This window comes from Notechis scutatus, chromosome 11 (genome assembly GCF_049901735.1).
Source record: "Notechis scutatus isolate UNSWTSFEM ecotype Mainland chromosome 11, rNotScu1.2, whole genome shotgun sequence".
In the NCBI taxonomy this organism is placed as follows: domain Eukaryota; kingdom Metazoa; phylum Chordata; class Lepidosauria; order Squamata; family Elapidae; genus Notechis; species Notechis scutatus.
The window spans coordinates 10,383,483-10,408,558 of NC_142019.1; the positions used below are offsets into that span (position 1 = coordinate 10,383,483).

Here is a 25,076-nt window from a genome sequence, read left to right on the forward strand (position 1 = left end):
AACACACCATCTGATGACTTAGTATGCTAATTTAAAATTTCCTACTATAAAAATGTCCGGGGCAGAATCATTCATTACTTAGAAGACACAGGGGCTATTTCTGCTTCCTATCATCTCAGCCTTGCCCTCACATCTGCACAAGCTAGATTGAACTGTAGCTTCTTCCACAATGTACCATGTAGATCAGGGGTCCCCAACCACCGGTCCGCGGACCGGTACCGGTCCGTGGAACAAGTCCTACCGGGCCGCTGGTTTGCTGGGTGCCGCCATCTTTTTTTGATGAAAAAGTGCTTCCGGTGAGCTTTTCCAGGTAGAAAGCTCACCGGAAGCACTTTTTCATCAAAAGATGGCGGCGCTAGCGCTTCGGTGAGCTTTTCCGGGTAGAAAGCCATTTCTACCGGAAAAGCTCACGAGCGTAGCGCCGCCATCTTTTTGATGAAAAGTGCTTCCGGTGAGATCACCGGAAGCACTTTTTCATCAAAAAAAGATGGCGGCGCCCAGCTGATGCCGGTACCGGGCCGCGGCATAAAAAAGGTTGGGGATCACTGATGTAGATGTTCTCCCAAATCCTGAACAGAAGGGTATTTGAATGCCAAAAACTTCAGGTCTCTCTGGATCTCCTAAGCCTTGAGCAGACTCACAGTAGTAGCTGGCGGCTTTGTGTGTGGAACACATACAAAGAGTTAAATAGTGATCTTGTTGTAGGCTGTGATGGCCTGGACTTCCCAGAGCTTGCTTTGTGACTTCCTCTCTCCTGGCTCTGAGCATTTCCTTTAGCAGGCTGTGCCCTTAATGAGCCTCTGGGCTTCTTGCTCACGATTCACGCACCTTGCCATTTGTGGCAGCAAACAAGGTCACAACAAGAGGGCTTTATAATGTTCAGTAGAGCTTGGAAAAAATGGTGTGCAGGTGAAAGAAGGGAAGAATCCTGTGGCTTGTGTAACTCTTAGGAAGCATGTGTGAGACACACAGAGTGATTGAGAGAACAGTGGAAACATGGATGATTTTAGGAGAAATACAATATTTTACACATTGGCAAATATAATATTTTACACATTGGCAAATTAAGGGTTTTAGGTTGTGAAGCTGTCCATGTATATGTACTGCAGGGATTCAATTTTTTTTACTACCGGTTCTGTGGCTTGGTGGGCATAGCTTGGCTTGGTGGGCGTGGCAGGGGAAGGATACTGTAGAAGAGTGGTTCCCAAAGTGGGCGGTACCGTCCCCTGGGGGGCAGTGGGATGCCTAAGGGGGGCGCTGAGAGGCAAGGGGGGCAGCAGGCGGGCACTAAGAGGCGTCAGGGGGGTGCTGGAGGTGAGCGGCAGGGCACAATTCAGGGGTGAGAAAAAATCTCACCACCGCCGCATTCGAGGCAAGGCCCCGCAGGATCATCCCATTGATTTGCACACTCTGGTGCAAGGAGCTCTGCCCCGAATGCAGCATTGGGAAAGGAGAGCTCTCCTTTTCAAACATCCTGCTGCTGCCGTGTTCCACCCCATTGAGCCCCTTGCACCGGAGGCACCTGCCCAAACAAGTCCGAACGGAGCGGTGCACGAAGTCAATGGGGTGAGCCTGAGAGAGGGAAAGAGAGAGAGAGAGAAAGAGAAAAGAAAGAAGAGAAAGATAAAAGGGAAAGAAAGAAAAAGGGACAAAGAAAGAGGGAGATGGAAGGAAGGGACAGAAAGAAAAAGAAATAAAAAAAAAGGGACAAAGAAAGAGGGGGGGGGAATGGAAGGAAGGGACAGAAAGAAAAAGAAATAAGGAGGGAGGGAGGGAGGAGAAAGATAATGAGATATCTATTCTAGTCCAATCACCTGCTCCATCAGGGTTAGAAGGGAGTGTGTGCGTGTCTGTGTTCTCCTTGTAATTTACCAGTACATTTTGGTTTTGCCTTCTTCAGAATTGGCACTGTAATACATTGGGGAAAAGTAATTTTTTAGGGTGGAGATCTGGTCCAATGGATCCTGTTTAAAGCCTCAACAAAATGTGAGAGCTTCCTTATAGTCTTGGCTGATAGTCCACAAAACATTTAATTAATAGAAGCCAAAGATGTTTCAATGTGCTGGCAAAGATGCTAGCAAAGATGTTTCAGTGTGGAAAAGGGCCTCTAAACTAGGCCTCATTTCAATCTGATGCATCAGGTTTCTCTCTCTCTCTCTCTCTCCCCCTCCTCCCTCCATCCCTCCATGCCCCCCTTTCATTGTCCCTTTTTCTTTCTTTCCCTTTTCTCTTTCTTTTCTTCCTTCTCTCTTTTATCTTTCTCTCTTTCCCTCTTCCAGGCTCACCCCATTGATTTGGTGCACCGCTCTGCTCGGACTTGCTTGGGCAGGTGCCTCCAGTGCAGTGGGCTCAATGGGGTGGACCTGTGGAGCCGGCACCTAGAACGCGGCAGTGCCGGCACATTTGAAAAGTAGAGCAAAGCCAGAGGTCGGTAATTTTTGCTGCAAAGAATCACAAAAGCTTCTGGGTTGTGCACAAGAAGGACACACATGTCAATGCAATTCAGCAACATAAAATAAAGAAATACAAATAAAACAAATCAACAAGAATCAGCAAAGCATCTCTGATTAGATTTTATTTACTACTAGAATCTAATCAGAGATGCTTTGCCTATTCTAGTCCAATGACCTGCTCCAGCAGGGTTGGACGGGAGTATGTGTATATGTGTGTGCATGGCTGTCAAAACTCCAAAAACAGGACAAGTAGGAGGAGGAGACCAGTCATAAATTAGAACACTTGCTAAACAACTGGCCATTAAGTGAGGACCACTTGTATTTGGTTTGCCAGTCACCAAACCACGCTCACCCAGTCACGTGACCAGCAAGCCACGCCACCAGTCACGTGACCAGCAAGCCACGCCCACCCAGTCATGTGACCAGCAAGCCATGCCCACCCAATCATGTTACCAGCAAACCACACCCTCAAATTAGGCCATGCCCACAGAAATTTGAATCCCACCCCTAGGTGGGGGGCATTGAGGATGAGTTTGTAGCACCAAGGGGGCTTGGATTGAAAAAGTTTGCGAACCACTGCTGTAGAATCTCCATTCCCTGCCCACTCCAGGGGAAGGTTACTGCAAAATCCCATTCCCTCCCCACTCCACTAACCTGCTTTCCAGCTCTGTTCTCCTGTGCAGGGCAACAAAAAAGGACCCAGCCAATCAACTGGGACTCAGGAGGCAGAGAATAGATGGGGATGGGGCCAGTCAGAGTGGTATTTGCCGGTTCTCCGAACTACTCAAAATTTCCACTACCCGTTCTCCAGAACTGGTCAGAACCTGCTGAATACCACCTCTGATGTACTGCAAGGGAAAGGAAGCTGATTCAAACAGCGCAATAAGACATGATTTTTGAATAAACCACAGTTGGCTTAAGAGAATATGCTAAACTGCTGATCATGGTTTATCAAGCACTGTGGCTGGATTCTCACAGTAGGTTTCCCCAAATCACACTATGATTTCACACTCTTTCCTTATGCCAGAAACATTACAGATGACTCATATAAAATCTGCTCAATGAAGCTGCATTATAATTTTGCATAGTATGTGTACCAAAGGAGCTCTTGGCTATTCTGAATTTTATTCAAATCATAATGCCGAAACATTTTTGCATAGAAGTATCACTGTTCTGTTGTATGTGTAAAACAACATTGGGTCAAAAGATATAACAATAAAGGGGAAGTTTCAAGGGTATGTGTTTCAAGGATATATGAATTTGAGATTTACCTCAATATTGAATGGAGTCCCTTAGGGTTTAACCTTTCTTGGGTTGACAACAACAAAAAATAACAATAATTTTTGACAGGCTCATTAGAAAAATGTTTATGCTGTGGAAACTTGCACATTAAAAGAAGTAGCCATATAAGAACCTGGTAAACACATGTTGAAAATATTTATATGGAAGAAATATGAATATTTGTTTATAAAAGAAAAAAAAATCTTCATGAGCTTACATCAAATGTAGAAGCGTTAACACACTGCAGAAATTTATGAATGGAAATGGGTGGGATTTCTTTAAGAATATTTCTAAATAATTCTTTTAAAAGGGCCAGGAGTGGAGTATTGCCCCCCATTTTTAAAACATTGTCTAGCATGCATCCTTACATTGTATGTCCCGAAGGTGCTTTTTCAGGAGGCAATTGGACTTTCTTGTTTTTTTCTTTGAAGACGTTTCACTTCTCATCCAAGAAGCTTCTTCAGCTGACTGGACGGTGGGGAATGGAAGGATTTATATACCTTGCAGAGTAAAATGACTGAGAATCTTTATAGATCTACATTATATGCTTAATGCTTTAAAATATTTACATACAGAGGTCTATATATAATGGGTCAACAAACTCAAAAGTATTTAAATTTCATTGTACAAATGAAACATTCTTTATTGTAATTTCTCTCTTTCTCTCCTCTTCCCTCTCTCCTTTAAACAAAATATTTGCCCAAACTATATTGGAAAAAGAGTAAAGGGGGTGGGGCAGTTGAGGATGCTGGCTTATAAATACTTCCTTGGGTAAACAGATTTCACACTTTAGGGGAGGAGTTATGCCTTTCCCAGCCAGAGTGGGGACTTTATGAAGTTGATCTCAGGTTGCCATGGCAACAATCTCAACATGAATAAGACAAAGATGCAAGAAACAAAGGAAGGCCTCTTTGTTAAAATTCCCTACTCTGATTTTGTAAAGTTGCCTTTCTGGTATCTTCCCAGTTTTTGATATCCAATCTGCCACCTGGATTATTATGATCTCCTCTAGTTTTAAGATGCTAAGGTTTGCATTGGACTACACACATTGTAGAGTGAGAAGCAGAAGGCCAAAGATCTTTTTTTTAAAATAAAGTTTTATTTTGGGTTTTCACACACAAAATACAAGTAAACATCTTTTTTGAAAATAGCATGGTCCCGGGTTGAACTTCTTTATACAGACACAAAACTCAATTTCATGCTCCTTTTTGTATTCTATTCCATATCTTATACTATTTTACATTTTCTATATAGTTTTTCCCCTCTTTTAATTTTCTCAATTTTATTTTGATTATCTCATCTCAATTCAAATCATTATATTTATACATTGTTCTATTTTTCTATATTATCTTTTCTCATTAAACAAATTTTCTTCTGTAGTTACTAATTGGAGTATGACACCTTTATATCTTTTAATTACATCCATTCAACTCTTATTTAAACTTCAATATATACCTTAAGTTTATGACCTTCAATATAATACATAATACATAACTTCCAATCGAATTCTGCTTGGCACATTCTTATAATACACACTATCTTCTTTTTAAAAAAAGAAAGATTGTAAATATATGTAATTATAAACCCTCATTCCATTCCAGTTCAGTTCTATCATTAATAATCATTAAAACCATAACATCTTTAACACTTCTTTTCAATTAAATACCATACTTCCTTAAAAACACATATAATCTCCATAATTAATTTTTCCTTTATTTCTCTTCACATATGTTTTATAAATCATTAAATATACCTTTTGTTACATTTATTTATTGACAAGCATTCCACTGAATTACGATAGCTATTTTATCAGACATTTTAATCATACATTGTTTCATATTTTCTAAAATTATTTCTGCTTTTAATATAACCATACTATCTTATGTACCTTTGCAGAATCCCTTTTTCCATTAAGTTTTCACCCATTATCTCTAAATAGACCCTGTTTCTCTATATTTTGCTTCTGTCCTTTATAACTTCTTTTCCTTTCTTTCTTCCCTCTCATCTTCTCCCTCCCCTTTTTACCCCCTTGTCTCTCTAGTTCTAATTCTCTCTTCTGCATTTCCCTCTTCTGTTGCTTTCTGATTTTATACTTATTTTTCACTCTATTTTTTTTGGAGTTGTTTTTCCCAATCTTAAACTTTCCATTCTCTTTCTCCCCTTTCCTTTTTTCCCCCCATCTAAGATTACTTGTTCATTAAAGATGGCTTGTTCTTTGTCGCAATCTTCTTGTTCTGCAGGCATTTCTTGTTGTTTCTCATAATTCCAAATCTCCATTTCTAAAAACTGAAATACGAAGCCAAAAGAACCTCTCCCTTCTTGTGCATCTTCTTTGTACTTTTTAAGTTCCATTTTCAGTTCTTCTAAAAGTGGAGCCATTTTAAACAGTTTTAAACAACCACCCGATTGATTTTAGTCATTCAAAACAATAACCAAGAATCCAGAAATCATCAAGTAATCCAGATAGTCCCGAGTTATATCTTCTTATTTCTTTTTTGACTTTCTCTTCCTGGGGTTTTTGTTGCGATATTTCAGTTAGAATGTATCTTTTGGAAGTCTTGTTGAGATTTTGCTGTAAGTTCTTTTTTAATTCCAGGCAGTCTCCTCCCTTCCAGATCCTACCCTTTTATTCTTCCTCTCTCCTTTCCTGTTTTCAAAAGCTTTTAATTATCCAGAAATCTTTATTATCCCTTTGACTTTTTATTTTCAGCATTAAATACCTATTGATGTCAAAGTGGATTTTTTTTCCAATTTCTTACTTAAGTCTCTTAGCTGTCAGTATAGGAAAAAGAGAAAACCAAATCTTTTCCCTTTTCTCTCTCCTTCGCAGCTTAAAAATCTTCTCAGGGAACAATGTTATTGTTTTTTAACAGTTTCAATTCCAGGGTACCTTATTTGTTGCTTTTGCTGTTTGACCCGGTCAACCAAAACTTTTTCTTCTTATCTTCCTCCTGCACATTCTTTTCTGGTCGAGTTCTTCTTTGTGGTGGCTATTTCTGACCACCGCTGCAACCGCCTTCAGGAAAGGGAGTAATGGCCAGCTGGGGAGGAGAGATGCAGCTCTCCTCAACCCTGCTGGCAGTCTCCCCCCTCTTCACCACCTCTACAGGGTGGCTTAGCCCCGAAACCAGCCGGCTCGGGGTGCTCCAGCAGTGAGCATGGATCGAAGCCTCGCAGAGACGAAGCTCAAACCGGAAGCAGAAGGCCAAAGATCTTAAAAATATGCTCTTCAACATAAAGACTGCTTACAAACTTTTTATTGCTACAAGCAGGAACTTTGTTATGTCATTTCATGGAGTAAATATTTGTTTTCTACTTTGTATGACTTTAATTGCTGATGGTTAAATTGGAGAACGGATATTATTAGGGTGATGTACATAATTTGCATCATTTGTTTTTGTAATTTGCATGATGATGTCACTAAACAAACTATGTAATTTGTTCAGAATCTGTCCACCAATTAGTTGGTTGGCAATATATAAACCAACAATGTATGTTTGTAGACAAAATCACTGTATTGATTTATACTATTTCCAATTGATTGATTATATTGCAAATTACCATAAGAGGGAGCTAGAGATCATAGCTTGTTTTCTCTGACATTCTGTCTCTCTGACATTCTGTTGCTATCTAAGGTTCTCTGTTGTATTTATGCTGTGCTTATACTTTGATATCTTTGTTTACTGTAAATGACAAAGGCAACCGGTAAAAAGACTTTGTAATTGGATATTCTTTTGACTGTTAATATATATGACCTGGACTATTTATTGGACTGTGCTATTTCTTAAAGTAAACTTTAACTCAATTTAGTATATCTGTGTGTGGCTGGATAGTTATTCATAACTATTCTCATAAATGTTTCCATGTGCATATCCTTGTTACTCAAGGGTTATTCTGTACATGTCATAACATAATTGATACACATTATATCATTCAAATGTCAAACTCATGTTATTAGCCAAATAAACTAAAACACTGTAAAAAATTGATCCATGCATGCAAAGTCCATGGAATTTAACAGTCTGGTAAACTGGTCTGGTTACTATGTCATTAGATACTATAAGATACCATGCCCTACTCTACCTTACCCTACCCTGCCATACCCTACTTTACCCTACTGAATTATACCATATTGTACTATATTGCATTAATTTTCCTCATAGCTTTGCATTCCTTGATTGGATTTACAAATTTTGTTAAGCTGTGACTTCATTGACCATGATTTGTTAACCACAATGACTAGAATCACACATAGCCCCAAGACATAACCGAGTACATTTGACACCTAATACTAAAATCAAAGCAAATCACATTGGAACTTAATCACTGTGATGTAGGAAACTCGATAATTATATTTGAATTGGTGAAACAACCTTGAAGATTATGTTAGTATTGTCTCCTTATGAAGATTAAAACAACTACGGATAAGAGAGTAAGACTTCTTTAAGATCATAAATGTTCAAATTATATCCAGATATTTATGTACATTATGTGTTTATCCATTGACATAACTATATATTTTTTATAACAGATAACTTTAGTGGTGAACTATTATTACTGTGTATTGCTCATATATTGACAATGAATTAGAAGCAATGAAACTTACATGAATTGCCTGCAGTGTCTGGAATAGTAAATATTTTGGAATGAAATAAGTAAAAAAAAAAACCATAAAGTAATATACATAGATTGCTAATCTGGATAATTTCTGTCAGTTGCTGGATTCTGATGAACGTATAAAAATAATTTGGATTATTCTGGGCATAGAACTTAACTTTAAAAATGGCTGGAATATATGCTATTTCTATCAATATTTGCTTACTTACATTCTTCTTTCTTTTAAAAATAATTAATCCTTGGAAATAGCAGCTAACAGATTCTTCCTAATTTAATAACATTCACTGTCCATGATCAGAGAGAACATTTCACATGCTGTCAATTTTCCCTCAACTTTATTGTTCTCCTTTTAAGATTTAAATGCAAGGGGAATTCTGGTTTAATTCCAAACTTGCAATATATTCAGTTCTAACTATTTTGGGCTTTTTTTTGTGTGTTTCAACTTACACTATTTGCTTTCAGAGGATAACAAAGTTGCAAAGAAGAGGGGATGACTGACTGATCGTAAATTCTTTCTCTTTTTCTCCCCAGAAATCTCTCAGGTAACCGGCTGACCACTCTTTCGTGGTTACTCTTCAAGACGCTGAGGCTTACAGAACTGTAAGTTTTCATTCAGGAGGAGCTTACCTGCAAGTGAGAGAGGAAAATCAGAAGGGATAATTTTTTTAAAAAAGTGGGGGGGGGGGGGGCTATGCAAAATGCTGGTGACATGTCACCACTGCCTCTTCTGAAATATAACTTTAAAAGGTTTTCCCATTTGCAATAACAGCTAATTTAGTTTAGTTTATTGTCATTGCACCTCGTACAATGAAATTAAATACCATCTTCAGTGTACATTATGACTATGAAAATAAACACAAACACACACCCTTCATATTCTATACATTGAATTGAAAACCCCCAATATTGCATTAATATTGCACTATACAGTAGAATTCAGTAGAGTTACTGCCCTGGGATAGAAGCTGTTTTTCAGTCTATTTGTCCTTGTTTTTATTATCCTGTACCGTCTGCCAGATGGTAATAGTTCAAAAAAAAAAAAAAAGGGGTGCCCAGGATGAGATGGATCTTTGAGAATGTTTTGAACTTTCTATAAGGCTCTTCCAAAGAAAAAGTGGAAAAAGTGACTTATGACCATTTTTCTCCATTGAAGCATTCCCATGATTAGTTTAGTTTAGTTTATTGTCATTGCACCTCGTACAACTAAATTAAATACCATCCTCAGTGTACATTATGACTGAAAAATAAACACACACATCCTTCATATTCTATACACTGAATTGAAAACCCCTGATATTGCATTAATATTGCACTATCTGTAGATATTGTGCTAATTTGTAGATGCAAAAACATCAAAGAGTGGCTTTTCCCAACAATTGGCATGCTAGTGGACTCTTAGAATTCTTATCAATGGCCAGACTTGGCTTTGGAATTCAGGCATTTGAAGTCCACCCACCTGGAAACTGGCAAGATTGGGATATGCTTCCATCGAGTAGCTGTTCCAAAGCTGTAACCATGCTAAATTGTTCCGATTTTCAAAATAGCAACCGGAGTGGATTATTCAAGGAGTGGGATTATCTGATGCACAGTTCAGAATAGCTCATCAGTCTGAAAATTTGGATCTCTTTCTGCACCGCTGGATTTCAGTAACCTAACGTGGATCGAATTGGGTTTTGTGTTGGACATCTAGACATCTGAATCAATCTGAAATGTTCAAAGCATATTGATTCAAGTGGGGCATTTGATTAAATGAGACAGCTCACATACCTCTGTTTAGTACATAGGGAACTAATTAATAAACTGTAGAAAAGAGAGAACCAGTATATATATTTTTGAGATAAAATGCTGGAACTCAGACTGGAAAAACCAGGCTTCAAGGCCACCTTCACTCATGGAAGTGTTGGCTAGTTGACTTTGGACAAGCCCTTTGTCAGCAATTGAATATCTAATATAGACTAGGAAAACCTTGACAAGTTCTTTGAAAGTAGCAGCAGATTCCAAGTGTATTCATCTGAGAAGTTAATTTATTAATTTTATTTGTTTGTCAAATATATACAGGATAACAAATGTAGGTATGAACATAAACATGAACAAAAGAAATAAATACAGATAAATTGGGACAGCAAGACAAGGACGGTAGGCATGCTGGTGTGTTTATGCACACCCCCTTTAAGGACCTCTTAGGAATGGGGAGAGGTCCAAGGTAGATAGTTTGAGGTGGAAGCTATGAGGGGTTGAGGCTGAAACAACTGAGTCGGGTAGGGCATTTCAGGCATTGACCACTCTGTTGCAGAAGTCGTATTTTCTGCAATTGAGTTTGGAGCGGTTTACCTTGAGTTTGTATCGGTTGTTTGCCCATGTATAATTGTAGTTGAAGCTGAAGAAGTTGTTGACAGGCAAGACGTTGTAGCAGACAGTTTTGTGTACTACAGTTAGATCATTTAGAAGCAGGAGGAACATGATTTACAGGATGTGACATGTTTCTGCCTGTCCCCTAGAAAATTTTTTCTCTTCTTTCTTGCCAAAGAGCCAAAGAGTTGGATATTCACAGTGTTTCAAACCACTTCTTCTCAACTGGGTTACCAGTAAAAGTAATTTAGCGCTGAAGCTAGAAATGGGAGATTTCCTGTACGCTTAGTTTTTATTTTAAAAATATATTGACTAGTAATCTATTATTTAAGCTGGATATAAGACTAATCAATTTATAAACCACCATTACTACTACTTCTTTATAATATTAATAATATTAATTTATGAGACAATGTATTGTGCAGGTTCACATTTTGCTTTGTTCAGTCTTTGTGATAAATTTCAAAAACTTTCTGAGAGATTCTCATCCTTGCTTGGTTCAAACGTCTGTGCACCATGAAAAGGAATCTCAGGACTTTTAAGTTATGGGTTGCTTAATATTGGTTTGCTGAAGAAATAATAATTGGCTGGATTTGCAGACTATTATGGTTTAGAAAACACCTTTTTTTTTTTACAGTAAAAACATGTACTTTTTTAATTGTAAAATTATAAGTGAACCACTTATTTGTGAACTTAACACAAACATGAACATGATGGCTTAGAGTAATATCAAATAAATAATATCATTTTATTGTAATATGTAATAGTGTAATATCAAATGAATGGAATGAATGAATGAATGCAGGTAGTTCCTGACTTAACAAGAGTTCATTTAGTCACCATTCAAAGTTACAAAAACAGTGAGAAATGTGACTTATGAATGTTTTTCCACACTTATGATCATTGCAGCGTCCCCCACAGTCACACAATCAAAATTCAGACCATTGGCAACTGACTCATATTTATGATGGTTGCAGTGTCCCCTGGGTCACGTGATCAATCCCCTTTTGTGACCTTCTGTTAAGCGAAGCCAATGGGGAAGCCAGGTTCACTTAACAACAGTGTTGCTAACTTAACAGCTGCAGTGATTCACTTAACAACTGTGGCAAGAGAGGTCGTAAAATGGGGTAAAACTCACTTAACAAGTGTTTTGCTTAGCCACAGAAATGTTGGGCTCCATTGTAATCGAGGAATACCAATAAATAAATGAATAAATAAATACATAAATAAATAAAAGAAACTTTGGTTTAGCATGATGTATGTGCTTAGATTATAGATCACCCAGATTCCCCCTTCACGAAGAAATATTTAAATATTATAACTTGGCAAAGCATAATAAATGCCTTTTATAGTCAAGCCACAGCCATATTGCTGTAGGTTTTGCTGGAACCTGGACTTCAAAATATTGAACGGTGTGCATTCAACAGGCATTGCCTGGAATCTTACAAGCTGCCTTAAAAGCCTGCATTTTTGTGCCATAACCTTGGCTGTGTCTCTGACGGAGGCCCAAGAAAACAGAAACATTTTTGGCCTCCTTTGTTGCAACAACTGAAAACAGCATTCCTACTACTGTAGAGTGATAGTTTAGCATCTCCTTCAGGACCTGTGGAGTCCTTCAGGAGCCAGCAGGTTTGTAGCCTTCTGAATTATAGATAAAGCATTCAGCCCTGCTCAGGAAAAATAAGGGGACATGAAATCAATGGAGTGCTGCCCTGGTAATCTATTTTGTTGAGTTTTAGTTTGTGCATCAGAAATAAAAGCATCTATATATTATGTAGGATTCATCCCAGAAGATCACAGGAATATCCAATTCATCCTTACCTGAAATCAATAAAACTATAGATGAGAAGTGACTTAGAGAAGAAATAATAATAATAATAATAATAATAATAATAATAATAATAATAATAATAATAATAATAATAATAATAATAATAATAATAATAATAAATAATAATAAATAATCCCCAAGGAAAGTCAGTGTGTAATCATCAATTTAACCCCAGCATATTTTATTACTATTTTTCCTTGCTGTCAAGTGGTTAAATGAAGAAAAGAGCAATGGCCACATAGCACAGAAAAAGCAACGCTCATTCTCGGGGTGGGCATCTGGCTAAAAATGCTGACATTGGAATTGATCCTTTGTGCTAATGGTAGCATTAACATTTTCTTGTCCTATTTCAATTAATAGTTTGAAGGAAGAGAATTGGTTTGTGGTAATAGATGTCTGGCATTCTCAGATTGGATTTTAAGTAGATCCAGGTTTTACGGAACATAGATACCAGGCAGGCCTGCATAAGAAGTGTGATCTTTGCTAAAAGACAGCACATATATTCAGAAATGTTGTCCAGCTATTAGAGGAGCTTCATCAGAGGAGCTGATAAACAATAAAATAGTATGGTGGCTTTGTTTTGCTTTTTAGCAATAGAAATAGCACTTAGATTTATATTTCGTTCCACAGTGCTTTGCAGCACTATCTGGGTGGTTTACGATGTCCAGAGGTGGTATTCAGCAGGTTCTGACCAGTTCTGGAGAACCAGTAGCAGAATTTTTGAGTAGTTTGGAGAACCGGCAAATACCACCTCTGATGGCCCTGCCCCCATCTATTCTCTGCCTCCCGAGTCCCAGCTGATCGGCTGGGTCTTCTTTCGTTGCCCTGCACAGGAGAACGGAGCTGGAAAGTAGGTTAGTGGGGTGGGGAGGGAATGGGGAATTTTACAGTATCCTTCCCCTGCCATGCCCACCAAGCCACGCCCACCAAGTCATGCCATGCCTACCAAGCCACGCCTACAAAACCGTGAGACATTTTTTTTGAATCCCACCACTGACAATGTCATCATATTTTACCCAACTCTCCGGGTCCTCATTTGACTGATCCCGGAAAGATGGAAGGCTGAGTCAACCTTGAACCGGTCAGGATCGAACTCCAGGCTGTGGGCAGAGAGTTAGCCTGCAATATTACATTCTAACCACTGCGCCAGGGAGCCTTTTAGAAGGAAAAACTGTATTAGTTCATAAAGCAGCTTTGAAAGGATGCTTTGAGAGCCATAATATACCTCTTTCTGCATACAGGTTCCCTCTAATTTTCATCCAAAATTTCTGGCTTTCTTAGGTTTGGTTAAATGTTTTTCCATTGCATAAAAATGTTTGCTTTTTCTACATTACTTTGAAGGTGCTGTGATTTTGTGTATATGTGTGTTTAGAAATTAGTGATTTCTAGTTTCCTATAATTATCTTGGCTTTGCCCACATATGCCTAGATGTTTTAACTTTGGACACTCCAGTGTACCTTAAAGAAAATATGTCTACTACTAACACGGCTTCTATGTCCATCTTTTTTTTTTTTTGTTGTGCTATGCTTTCCCTGATTCAGACTTGTAAGCATTGGAATAAAATCAGGAAAAAAAAGTCAAGATAGATAGATATTTCCCCCATTTCTTGTAAGGTTAGTTGACTTAATTGGAAGAGCCTCTTCCATGGCAGAGCAATATCCAATGTTCTGCCAAAATCTGCTTTGCCATTTCTCATACCTTTTCTTCCTAAGGCGTTCTACTTTATTGTCAAAATATACAATACAATACAACACTACACCAATAACAGCTACAGTGTTGTTGCTTTCTGTTGCACATATGACCATCACTCTGAAGTCTTCTTTTCCATACACACTTCCCAATCTGAGAAAGTTCCTTATGGTAGTCTTCCCTTTGATATTTAATGGAAGCCAGGGAAGATAAGAATGATTGGAGAGATGTGTTGTTCAGTCGCTAAGTTGTGATTCTACGGACCAATGCAAGTCAGGCCCCTCATCCTCCACTGTCCCTCAAAGTTTGTCTAAATTCATGTTCATGACATTGATGACCCCATCTAACCACCTCATCTTCTGCCATCCCCTATTCCTTCTGCCCCCCATCTTTCCCAACATCAGGGTCTTCTCCAAGGGATCTTCTCTTCTCATTGAGTGGCCAAAGTATTTGAGTTTCAGCTTCAGCATCTGTCCTTCCAAAGAACAGTCAGGATTGATTTCCTTTAGGATTGCCTGGTTTGATCTCCTGGCAGTCCAAGGGACTCTCAACAATGAAATATAAGACATTCAGAGACAGCTTTTGGCTGTTTCAGCTTCAAATAAGGGAAGGAACAGCATCCCCTCATCATGAGAAATCTGTCACCTGCAATTTTTCTTGGAAACACAATCATAAAAGCAAATGTACTTTTAGCAGACTGAAGAAGTTGGTAAAAAAACAAATTCAAGAGTAACGATCTTTTAAACCTATATTCAACAAATGCCATGCTCAAAGTAAATATTCACTCCATGTTTCTGATAACAATCAAATCATAGCCCTTTGCTTCCTTGGAAGTCTTCACTCCTTCTTTGAACCTCGTTGTAAAACAACTCCCTCCATGCTTGTCCCATCTCCATTCTTTTTTCTTCACTACTCTTAGAAAAATTAAAATGTCACCTTAAACTCACTTGCCCTTTCCAAAAATAAACTTAAATTTCCTGAGGAGGAAATTTCCAGCCTGGATCCAGTTCCAGGTTCCATGGTTCATAAGCAGATGGCCACAACTAAAAGAAAAATAACTTTGAAAAGGGTGCTAAGAATAGAACAATCTGCTCCTACATGGAAACTCTTTTGAACATGTAGCTTTTGTAGTTTCTTCTTTATTACTTTAGTCAAACAAGCGCAAGGGGAAGAATTTCTTCCTCCTTGTGCCTCAGGTTTCAGTCTATTTGATGAAGAAGAATTTGTGATTGAACTTCTTTCTCATTTCTTTACCAACTTTGGCAGAATTTTTCTAGCCTTGGAGGGATGTTCTTGATGAAGAATGGTTGCAGGATTTGGGTTTGGCTAGTCTAGAGAAAAGAAGGATTAGGGGTGACATGATCACAGTATTCCAGAATTTGAGTGGCTGCCACAAAGAAGAGGGGGTCAAATTATTTTCCCAAGCACCAGAGGGCAGGACAAGAAACAAGGGATGAAAACTAATCAAGGAGAGAAGCAACCTGGAATTAAGGAGAAACTTCCTAACAGTGAGAACAATTAACTAGTGGAACAGCTTGCCCTCAGAAGTTGTGGGTGCTTCATCCCTGGAGATTTCTAGGAAGAAACTGGAGTGCCACTTGTCTGAAATGGTATAGTGTTTCCTGCTTGAGTAGGGGGTTGGACTAGAGCAGGGCTCCCCAACCACCGGGCCGCGGACCGGCACCGGGCCATGGAGCACTCTCTACCGGGCCGCAAAGAATTTTTTTTTTTAAAAATGGCGGCTTTCTTCACCTTCGGTGAATGCTGCTGGGATCGGGATCAAGGACACAAATGAAAGAAGGGGAGGGAGGAAGCAACCGAAGCCTGTCCTGCTCTCTGGGTCAGCTCTCTCAGTCGCTCTCTCGCTCCTCCACCAGCACAGGAAGAAACTGCTTCAAAGAAGCGGGGGCTTTTCCTGTCGCCCGAAGCGCCCGTTCTCCCCCACCCCACCCCGTCCGCCCACCCGCTCGCCCGCCCGCGCGCTGGGTTCAACCCAGTGCTCGTTCTGCCTGCCTGCCTGCCTTCGTTAATGGTTGAATCGGAACAGCTTCGGCTGAGTAAAAGAGGTGAATAGTTATTATTCTCAGCCGAAGCTGCTCCCAAACAACCAGAAACTAAGGCAGGCAGGCAGGCAGGCAGAACGGGACACTGTGGATTGAAGCGGGCGGGCGGGGTGGGGTGAACGGGCGTTCGGAATACAGCTGCGGTGACAGGAAAAGCCCCCTCCTTCTCTCTCTCCCCCGGTCCTTACAAAATTTTCTGCTTGAAACCGGTCCCTGGTACAAAAAAGGTTGGGGACCACTGATCTATAGCACAAATGAAGTGAGGAGGAGAAATAGATCAGTCTGCCACACTGAATGCAGTGTTAACACTTCCACTTTGCACTCTCCTTATATTTACTTAGGAGGTGGCCAAGGGATATATATATCTAAAAGAAGAAGAAACTCAACACTTGTTAAGTCCCAAAGGAGCAGAAGACTACTACACTATTAACATGTGCTATGTCCAGTAAAATGCTGGGAGTTAATTTACACAAAAGCCCCCTTAAGTATTGCCATTAGGCTGCATTATACTATCAATACTGCTAGGCCCAGCCAGTGGAGAAGTCCCTCTCCTCCCTCTACATGGCTTTTACATTATTCATAGGAGAGTCTCATGCATTAAGAATGATATGAAAGGCTGTGTTATATTACTTACATTTCTGCTCCTGAAGGGCTGCAGTAGTAGCTCTCACTAGCAGGCCAGTTTGGGAGCGGGGGGAGTATTTACAACATCTTTATTTTTCACTCTGGAATTGTCTACAGAGCTAAGCCCATGCATAAATTCATGGAGGTAGGAAAAACCTTTGGAAGGACAATGGCTGCAGGGTAGAACATATACTTGGCAACCAAAGGAACTAGACTCCAAATTATGGGGTTCCTCCAATTAAACCCAGGTTTTCAAACTTGGCAACTGGAAGATGTATGGATGTCAACTCAGTAGGGCTGGCTAGAGAATTGTGGGAGTTGATGTTCACACATCTTCAAGGTACTAATACCATTCTATACAGCCCTAGTAAGACCACACCTAGAGTACTGCATCCAGTTTTGGTCACCACACTATAAAAAAGATGTTGAGACTCTAGAAAAAGTGCAGAGAAGAGCAACCAGGATGATTAGGGGACTGGAGGCTAAAACATACGATGAACGATGAACATGAACTGGGCATGGCTAGTCTAGTGAAAAGAAGGACCAGGGGAGACATGATAGCAGTCCTCCAATATTTGAGGGGCTGCTACAGAAAGGAGGGGGATCAAGCTATTCTCCAAAGCACCTGTAGACCAGACAAGGAATAATGGATGGAAACTGAACAAAGAGAGATTTAACCTGGAAATAAGGAGAAGCTTTCTGACAGTGAGAACAATCAATCAATGGAACAGATTGTCCTCAAAAGTTGTGGGAGCATCATCACTTGAGACTTTCAAGAAGAGATTGGACTGCCATTTGTCAGAAATGGTGTAGGGTCTCCTGCTTGGGCAGGGGGTTGGACTAGATGACCTACAAGGTCCCTTCCAACTCTGATTATCAAGTTTGAGAAACATTGATTTAGACCAAGATATTTTCTTGTATTACTATTATAGCATCCTCTTTCTCCTTCACATTAAATTTAATTCCATCTTTCTTGAGCTCAAAGGGGATATACAAAGTGTACTTCCCATGGTCTAATCCAACAAGAATTTTCTAAAATAGATTGGACTAAGTAATACTAGGTTGCCCAAATCAGCCAATGAGATTTATGGAAAAATAGGGATTAGATCCTAGTCTCCTTGGTCCCAGTTCAACACTTTGACTATTACATAGCAATGGCTGTTAATAAAAAGAACAGTTATCTGGATTCAAAACTTAGAATACTGTGGCCTTGTTTCCTGCTACTTAAAGGTGACAAACATAGCAAATTGATGAAGCATATTTTCATGATTTAATGTCTTTTCTGCTTTAATGTTTTATGCTGTAAGCTGCCCAGGGTTGTTGGATATGAGATGGGAGTCAAATAAAATTTATAGATAGATAGGTAGGTTGGTAGGTAGGTAGGTAGGGTAGGTCAATGGAATGAATGAAAGAAAGAAGAAAAGAAAGAAAGAAAGAAAGAAAGAAAGAAAGAAAGAAAGAAAGAAAGAAAGAAAGAAAGAAAGAAAGAAAGAAAGAAGGAAGGAAGGAAGGAAGGAAGGAAGGAAGGAAGGAAGGAAGGAAGGAAGGAAGGAAGGAAGGAGTCTTAATATACTCAACAAGCAGGAAGTTAAGCCTCTTTCTGCTTTCAGTGTAAAACTCAATATATGGTTTCCAACCACCAATAATGTTCTCACCCTTCCTTTCATCTTGGCATTACAACATCCATGGCTGGTCCAGTTGGTCTAATTCTACTTCATAGCAAAGAAAAAGATCTTATCAAACCTATAAAGAAAATGAGCCAACTTGGCCAACTGTTTTTGGCTTCCTGTCATTCCCTTTTTAATGTTATTTCTGCTTCTATTTCAAAATTTTACCAGTGTTCCAATACTCTGATTTAGCTTCTAGATGCCCATGAGGGATCTATCAGCATTATCTTTTTGCATGAAAACTGGAAACTCTCGAGCAAAAGTAAATATACTTTCAGGCATACAGCAACACTTCTAGTTGTAAAAAATCAATAATAAAAATTATCAGTATATAAAATGTAAGTGTCTTTTTAAACAGAGTACTGTACATTAAAACATCAGCATTGCCAGCTGGGTCAATGAGGTCAAACAGTATACAAAGCTGGCTGCTTCATTCAATTAAATTGCATGATGGGCTGTAAGTTCCCTCATCTCCCCAAGCAGCAGGAGCTCATAGTCAATGCATTAAGACAGGCGTATTATGGATAGATCCTTGAATTTATTGAGCATGTCTGGGCAAGGAGAAGAGGAGACAAGCTAAATGAAAACTCATGATCTCTGCATGACCTTATGAATGCCAAGGTGTTTAGAACAAGAAACAGGAGATACATATTTCAAAGCAAAAAAAAAGCTATGACTTAAATTCAGTGATGATGTTTTAGTAATGATGGTCTTTTTCTGGTCCACTCCAGCACTGCTTTGTTATCTGTTCACTAAGCTAATAATGGTTGTGAGGTTTTCCATAGAATCCAATAGATTAATCAACACTGAAGTTTAGTTGATTTAATCTGAATATTGTTGATTAAAAAGAGATTGGACAACCATTTGTCTGAAATGTTATAGGCTTCCTGTTTCTGCAGGAAGTTGTAGAAGACCTCCATTCTACTGCACCAATGAAAAATTCTCTCTGGAGAATTTTAGCAATGTCCTATCTATATCTGTCATACAGTGAGGTTTACTCTCATGGAGGTAGGTGCTAAATGAATCAGATTTTAACATCATCATCATCATCACCATCATATCATATCTGGACTTGGATACAGATTTGCTTTTTGCCCATCTCATCATTTGAGTATTTTGCCTTCTTTTTTGCTTTTCTTCTCTCACAATTTCAACATTCTTTTTCTACACAGGAAGTTGGAAAACAATATTTTTAACTGCAGCTGTGATATCCGTTGGATCCAGCTGTGGCAGGAGAGAGAAGAAGCCAATTTGCAGAACCAGGACTTGTACTGCACTAGCATGGAGACCAGCCACATACCCATACAGGAGCTGAATATCAACCAGTGCGGTAAGGAAATGCATATAATTGGGCACCTGTTGATCTTCAAGCATTGTTATCCTTCCTTCTACTTCTGATAGTCAGACTTTGAGTCACTGCTTTTGTAGACCAAGTAGCACCATTACCAATGCAGCTAGGATCAGCATGCTCAAAGGAACTCCACAATCACAGGAATATTGGTGTGGGTGTGTACAGAGTTGTAATAACTGTACCTGGAAATCCAAAAATACTGCAGCATATGAGTTTGCTGGGGCTCATTCAATCCTGATTATGTCTGGAAAACTCAGGAGACTGGCAAACAAGAGTGAGGTGCGATGATGATGATGATTATTATTATTATTATTATATTTCTTGCTAATTACTACTGAGTGATATGCATCAGTGAATAAGAATTACAGAATTGAGGTGCATACAGAATTAATAATTTTTCAAGAGACCAGGAGAAAAATCTGCCTTAGGATAATTAGAGAACGTGTTTTCCCCACATCTCTTAATTGATTCACTGTATGCATCAATGAACCTCTGAACCATTTTAATTACATGTACATTTACCCCTCGTTGGGCCCATATAATATCCCTGCCTGCCTACCTACTCTGTCTGTCTGTCTGTCTGTCTGTCTGTCTGTCTGTCTGTCTGTCTATCTATCTATCTATCTATCTATCTATCTATCTATCTATCTATCTATCTATCTATCTATCTATCTATCTCTCAGATACAGTAAATATGAATGTCTAAAATACAGATTTTAAAATGGTTTTTATTTTTATTTTTGAGCTAAGAACTTCCCTGAGATATTTGGACACATTCAGAGCAGGTTAATACATGAATTTGGATCTGCACATTTCTCTAGGAAGTACAGTTCAGATCAATTTCATCTCCAAGTTCAAATTTCTCAGATAACTTTCTGCCCAATCTGCACATGTATACACTGATTTGCTTATGCACACTGTTGCTATCTTTTATTTTGTAGTAGTTGTTGCAGCTTTCTCTTGTCCTCTCATCAGTGTATCTTTGGTTTTATCACATTGTGTGCCATTTATCTGGAACCTTCTGAGATTTTGAGCAGCTGCATCTTTGTGGCTCTCTTCTGTGTATTCTAGAGTTGCATTGAGTTTCTTTCTTTTTCTTTTTTAAGAAAGAACAGATAGAAAAGATAAGAACCAGAGCATCAATGAGATGCATGGCTACCAGTTTATATTATGTGCCTCTGGGTAAAAGTCCTCACGTAGCACTTGAATAATACATAAAGAGAAATGCTGCTAAAATTATTCCCATCTAGATTTATCCCCGGATCTTGGAATTCTACATTGCCTGGTCTTGCTTCCAAAGTGAAACTAATGCACTATGCATCCACTGATGTCCAGATGCTTTTCAAATATTCAAATACTCTGTACTTCTCAGCTGATATACTCATGCATCAAAAAAAAAAAAAAAAAAGCAAAACAGACTGAGTAAAATACCCATAAAATTCTTGGTGCAAGAATCAAGATTCCTGCCTTCCTATAAAGGTTCAAATTACAATTCGACACTCATGTCTGTCTTAAATTAATATTAATCCTGGGTAGATTTTTATCAGGACCAGGAAAGTTATAACTCTTCTGACTCCAAGCAAAATACTAATTAAAGTTATGACTGAACTATGTACTTTTAGGTAGTAGATGGAAGGATATAGATATTACATGCTAAATGCTTGAGAACATGCAAATGTATGCATTTCTATGACAATGAGGGCTGGAGCTAGCAATAAGGAAAACAAGCATCCTGGGAGAAAGCAAGGATTGTGCAAGAGAAGATCAGGCAGAGGTGGGGGAGTCAAGCAAGTCATCAGGCTAGAGTCATTACTTTCCCACAAATGGTCTAAGTCCAACCCCTATTGAATTCCATTGACCCTTATGTGGGATTAATTTAATCTTGCACTTTAGTTGACTAGATTATTATGGATATGTTTGAGCGATAAAACAAACTGCAAGTTAACATATGGCCCTGATTCTTTGTGCCTGACAGGTCATTATGTAAACCCAGGACATATGGCATCCACAGTCCAGCATAAAAAGCAGGTTATGTTGGAAGGGTGACAAATTTTGCAATACTTACATTTTTGTATGAAAGGCCATATCAAAAAGGATAGACTACCCTAGGTTGGGGTTGACTGAATGCGGGGTGATTATTTATTATGAATATGTTTTATTCTTTTCTCTGTGTTTGTTTTACAGTTTGTTGATATGGTAGAATAATAACATTTGTTGTTGTGAATTTCAGTATTTAAACTTCTGAACCTGTAGTAATGCATATGGCTACATTCCTAGAGTCTGTAGAAGCTGATCTTTGTTACTAGAAGTGTTTATCATCAGCAGTAAAAGCATCTACTCAAGCCACGTCCTTGACTTTTCCATGAGAGCTGTTGAGTGCAGTTTTTAGTTCCTAAAAAGAGAAAATTATTTCAGTAGTCTTCGTGTTACCCTTGACAATGTTGAAGTTCCAAGTAAATGTAGTTTTGATAGGACCAGATTGTTGCCCATGGAAGACAGAGAACAATATACTGGGGGGGGACGACTGCCTAGAATTCAAGTCAAATGAGATGAGTTTCCATTTGTTTGACTTTGTTTTGTCTTGATTTGGGGGGGGGGGAGCAAAAGCAACCCCCATTTGAGAGGGATGGCTTGCGAGCATAGCCATTCTTAAGCATGAAAATATGGGAGGGTAATAAAGAGGCCTCTGTTGCCAAGGAAACAGTTTCAATTTAAGCATCTTAATTCCAAGGATACCCTCTTTTCTTCCCATATCAATTTAAATTAAGAGAAAAACATGTTCGCGCTCACATCTATTTGGCTATATATTGCTGACCAGAATTCCAGTACAATTTCTCCACCAGACAGCTTTAATTTGATTTATGAGAATTTGCTTTCACATATTATTTCAAAGAAGATATTTTTTGGGGGGGAAGTCATAAATGTTTAAAGTTGGAAGGGACCATTTAAGACCACTGAATACAACTCTACTTGGTACAGGAAGCCAAATCAATATAATCTCAAATATAATCTATCAAACCTCCATTGAACACACCCAGTAAAACACACATCCTCTTACCTGTGAGTAACCAAGCTGGTAGCTGACAGCTTGGAGAGGGAGTTGTGAGGTTAAAGACAGAATACTCCCACAAACCTTATGCTACTTAAGGTAGGTGCAACAATCATGCAATCCGTCAATCACAACCTGACCAATGCTTTCTTCTGCTGAAAATAACCCATAAAGTCAAGTAATTTCTTTTGCATCAAACAAGAGGGAAATGGTTATAAAAATATGCAAAAGGATATTTCACTATAGGATGGATCAGTTGAATGTTGTAGTTAAGGATCCTTCGCATCCATTGTAGATGAAGAGAACCTGTTGATTTTCTTTAGACCGTCCAAAGATGGAATAATTCAGATAATATATAGCAATAGCACTGAGACTTATATACCACTTCACAGTGCTTTACAGCCCTCTCTAAGTGGCATATTGCCCCCAACAATCTGGGTCCTCATTTTACCTGCCTCAGAAAGATGGAAGGCTGATTCAACTTTGAGCTGGTCAGGATCAAACTGCTGGCAGTGGGCAGAATTAACTATAGCAATAGCACTGAGACTTATATACTGCTTCACAGTGCTTTACAGCTCTCTTTAAGCAGTTTACAGAGTCAGCCTATTGCCCCCCAACAATCTGCGTCCTAATTTTACCCACCTCAGAAGGATGGAAGGCTGAATCCACCTTGAGCCTGGTGCGATTTGAACTGCCAAATTCCAGACAGTTGGTAGTTAGCAGAAGTAGCCTGCAGTACTGCACTCTAACCACTGTGCCATCGAGTCTTTTTTATGATATATATGAATTATATGATATATAACTCATACAGCTGAGAAGGGCAGTTCAAAGCTGGTTCTCCTGCCCCCACAAATAAATGTTTAGAAATCATAAAGGTATAAACACTACCCCTCCCTTACTAAAAAGTCATGAAACTTATTAAAGCCAACCTCTTTAACACATTCTTTGGCTCAGTATTTGTAAACAGCAATGGATCATGCCCAGTATTTCCTAGTCGAACCATGGACAACTACAATGATCTAATACATATTGATTTTACAGAAGACAATGTTGAAAAAGCACTACGCAATCTAAAACCATCTCTATCTATTGGACCAGATGGAATATGTGCCTACTTCTTAAAAAAGCTACCCACTGCCATAGCCGAAACTCTAAGCATAATCTTTGAAAAATCTTTCAGCACCAGCTCCTTGCCAAAACTATGGTCACAAGCCATGGTCATCCCCATCTTCAAAAAGGGAGACCCCAGCCTAGTGGAAAATTACAGACCAATCTCTTTATGCTGCATCACCTGTAAAGTCATGGAATCAATTATTAACCAATCCATCCTCCTCCACTTAGAAACAAACAATAAACAATAAATAAACAATTTGGTTTTAGGAAAAAACTATCATGTAATCTGCAACTCTTACACTGCAAAAACATATGGACTACACAACTCAATCAGGGCAAAGCAATAGATATAGACTTCTGTAATTCTATTCAGTGGTACACGACAAACTACTCCTAAAACTAAAATCTTATGGTATCTCTGGACACCTGCATAACTGGATAGAAGCATTCCTGTCAAACAGACAACAAATGGTCAAAATTGGGAGTGTCCTATCAAATTCTGTACCTGTCAACAGTGGTGTCCCCCAAGGCAGTGTTCTAGGACCAACTCTTTTCATACTCTACATAAATGACCTCTGTGATCATATCAAGAGCAACTGCGTTCTCTTCACTGATGATGTAAAGCTATTCAACACCACAGACAATACTGCTACCCTTCAAAAAGACCTTGACTATGTATCAGAATGGTCAAACAAATGACAACTTCAAATCTCAACAAATAAATGCTCTGTCCTACATATTGGCAAAAAAATATATATCAGAAAATAAAATACAGGCTGAATAGTCAAGACTTTGTTGATGATCCAAACTCTGTCAAGGACCTTGGAGCACTCATCTCAAATGACCTAAGTGCTGGAGCCCACTGTAACTACATAGCCAAAAAGGTGTTAAGAGTTGTTAACCTAAACTTAGGTAGCTTTTTCTCTGGTAATATTACACTACTAACTAGAGCATACAAAACATTTGCTAGACCAATACTCGAATACAGC

General features: G+C 38.8%; 1 protein-coding gene across 5 annotated transcripts in view; it reads left to right on the top strand.

The window, feature by feature from the left end:
- Positions 1 to 25,076, top strand: part of NTRK3 (neurotrophic receptor tyrosine kinase 3) — a 430,772-nt gene that overhangs the window by 161,498 nt on the left and 244,198 nt on the right. For all 5 annotated transcript variants that reach the window (XM_087972779.1, XM_087972775.1, XM_087972776.1 and 2 more), the window contains exons 4-5: positions 8,883 to 8,951; positions 19,747 to 19,904. In XM_087972779.1, coding sequence (XP_087828905.1) covers positions 8,883 to 8,951; positions 19,747 to 19,904 — 227 coding nt within the window. The remainder of the gene's footprint in view (positions 1 to 8,882; positions 8,952 to 19,746; positions 19,905 to 25,076) is intronic.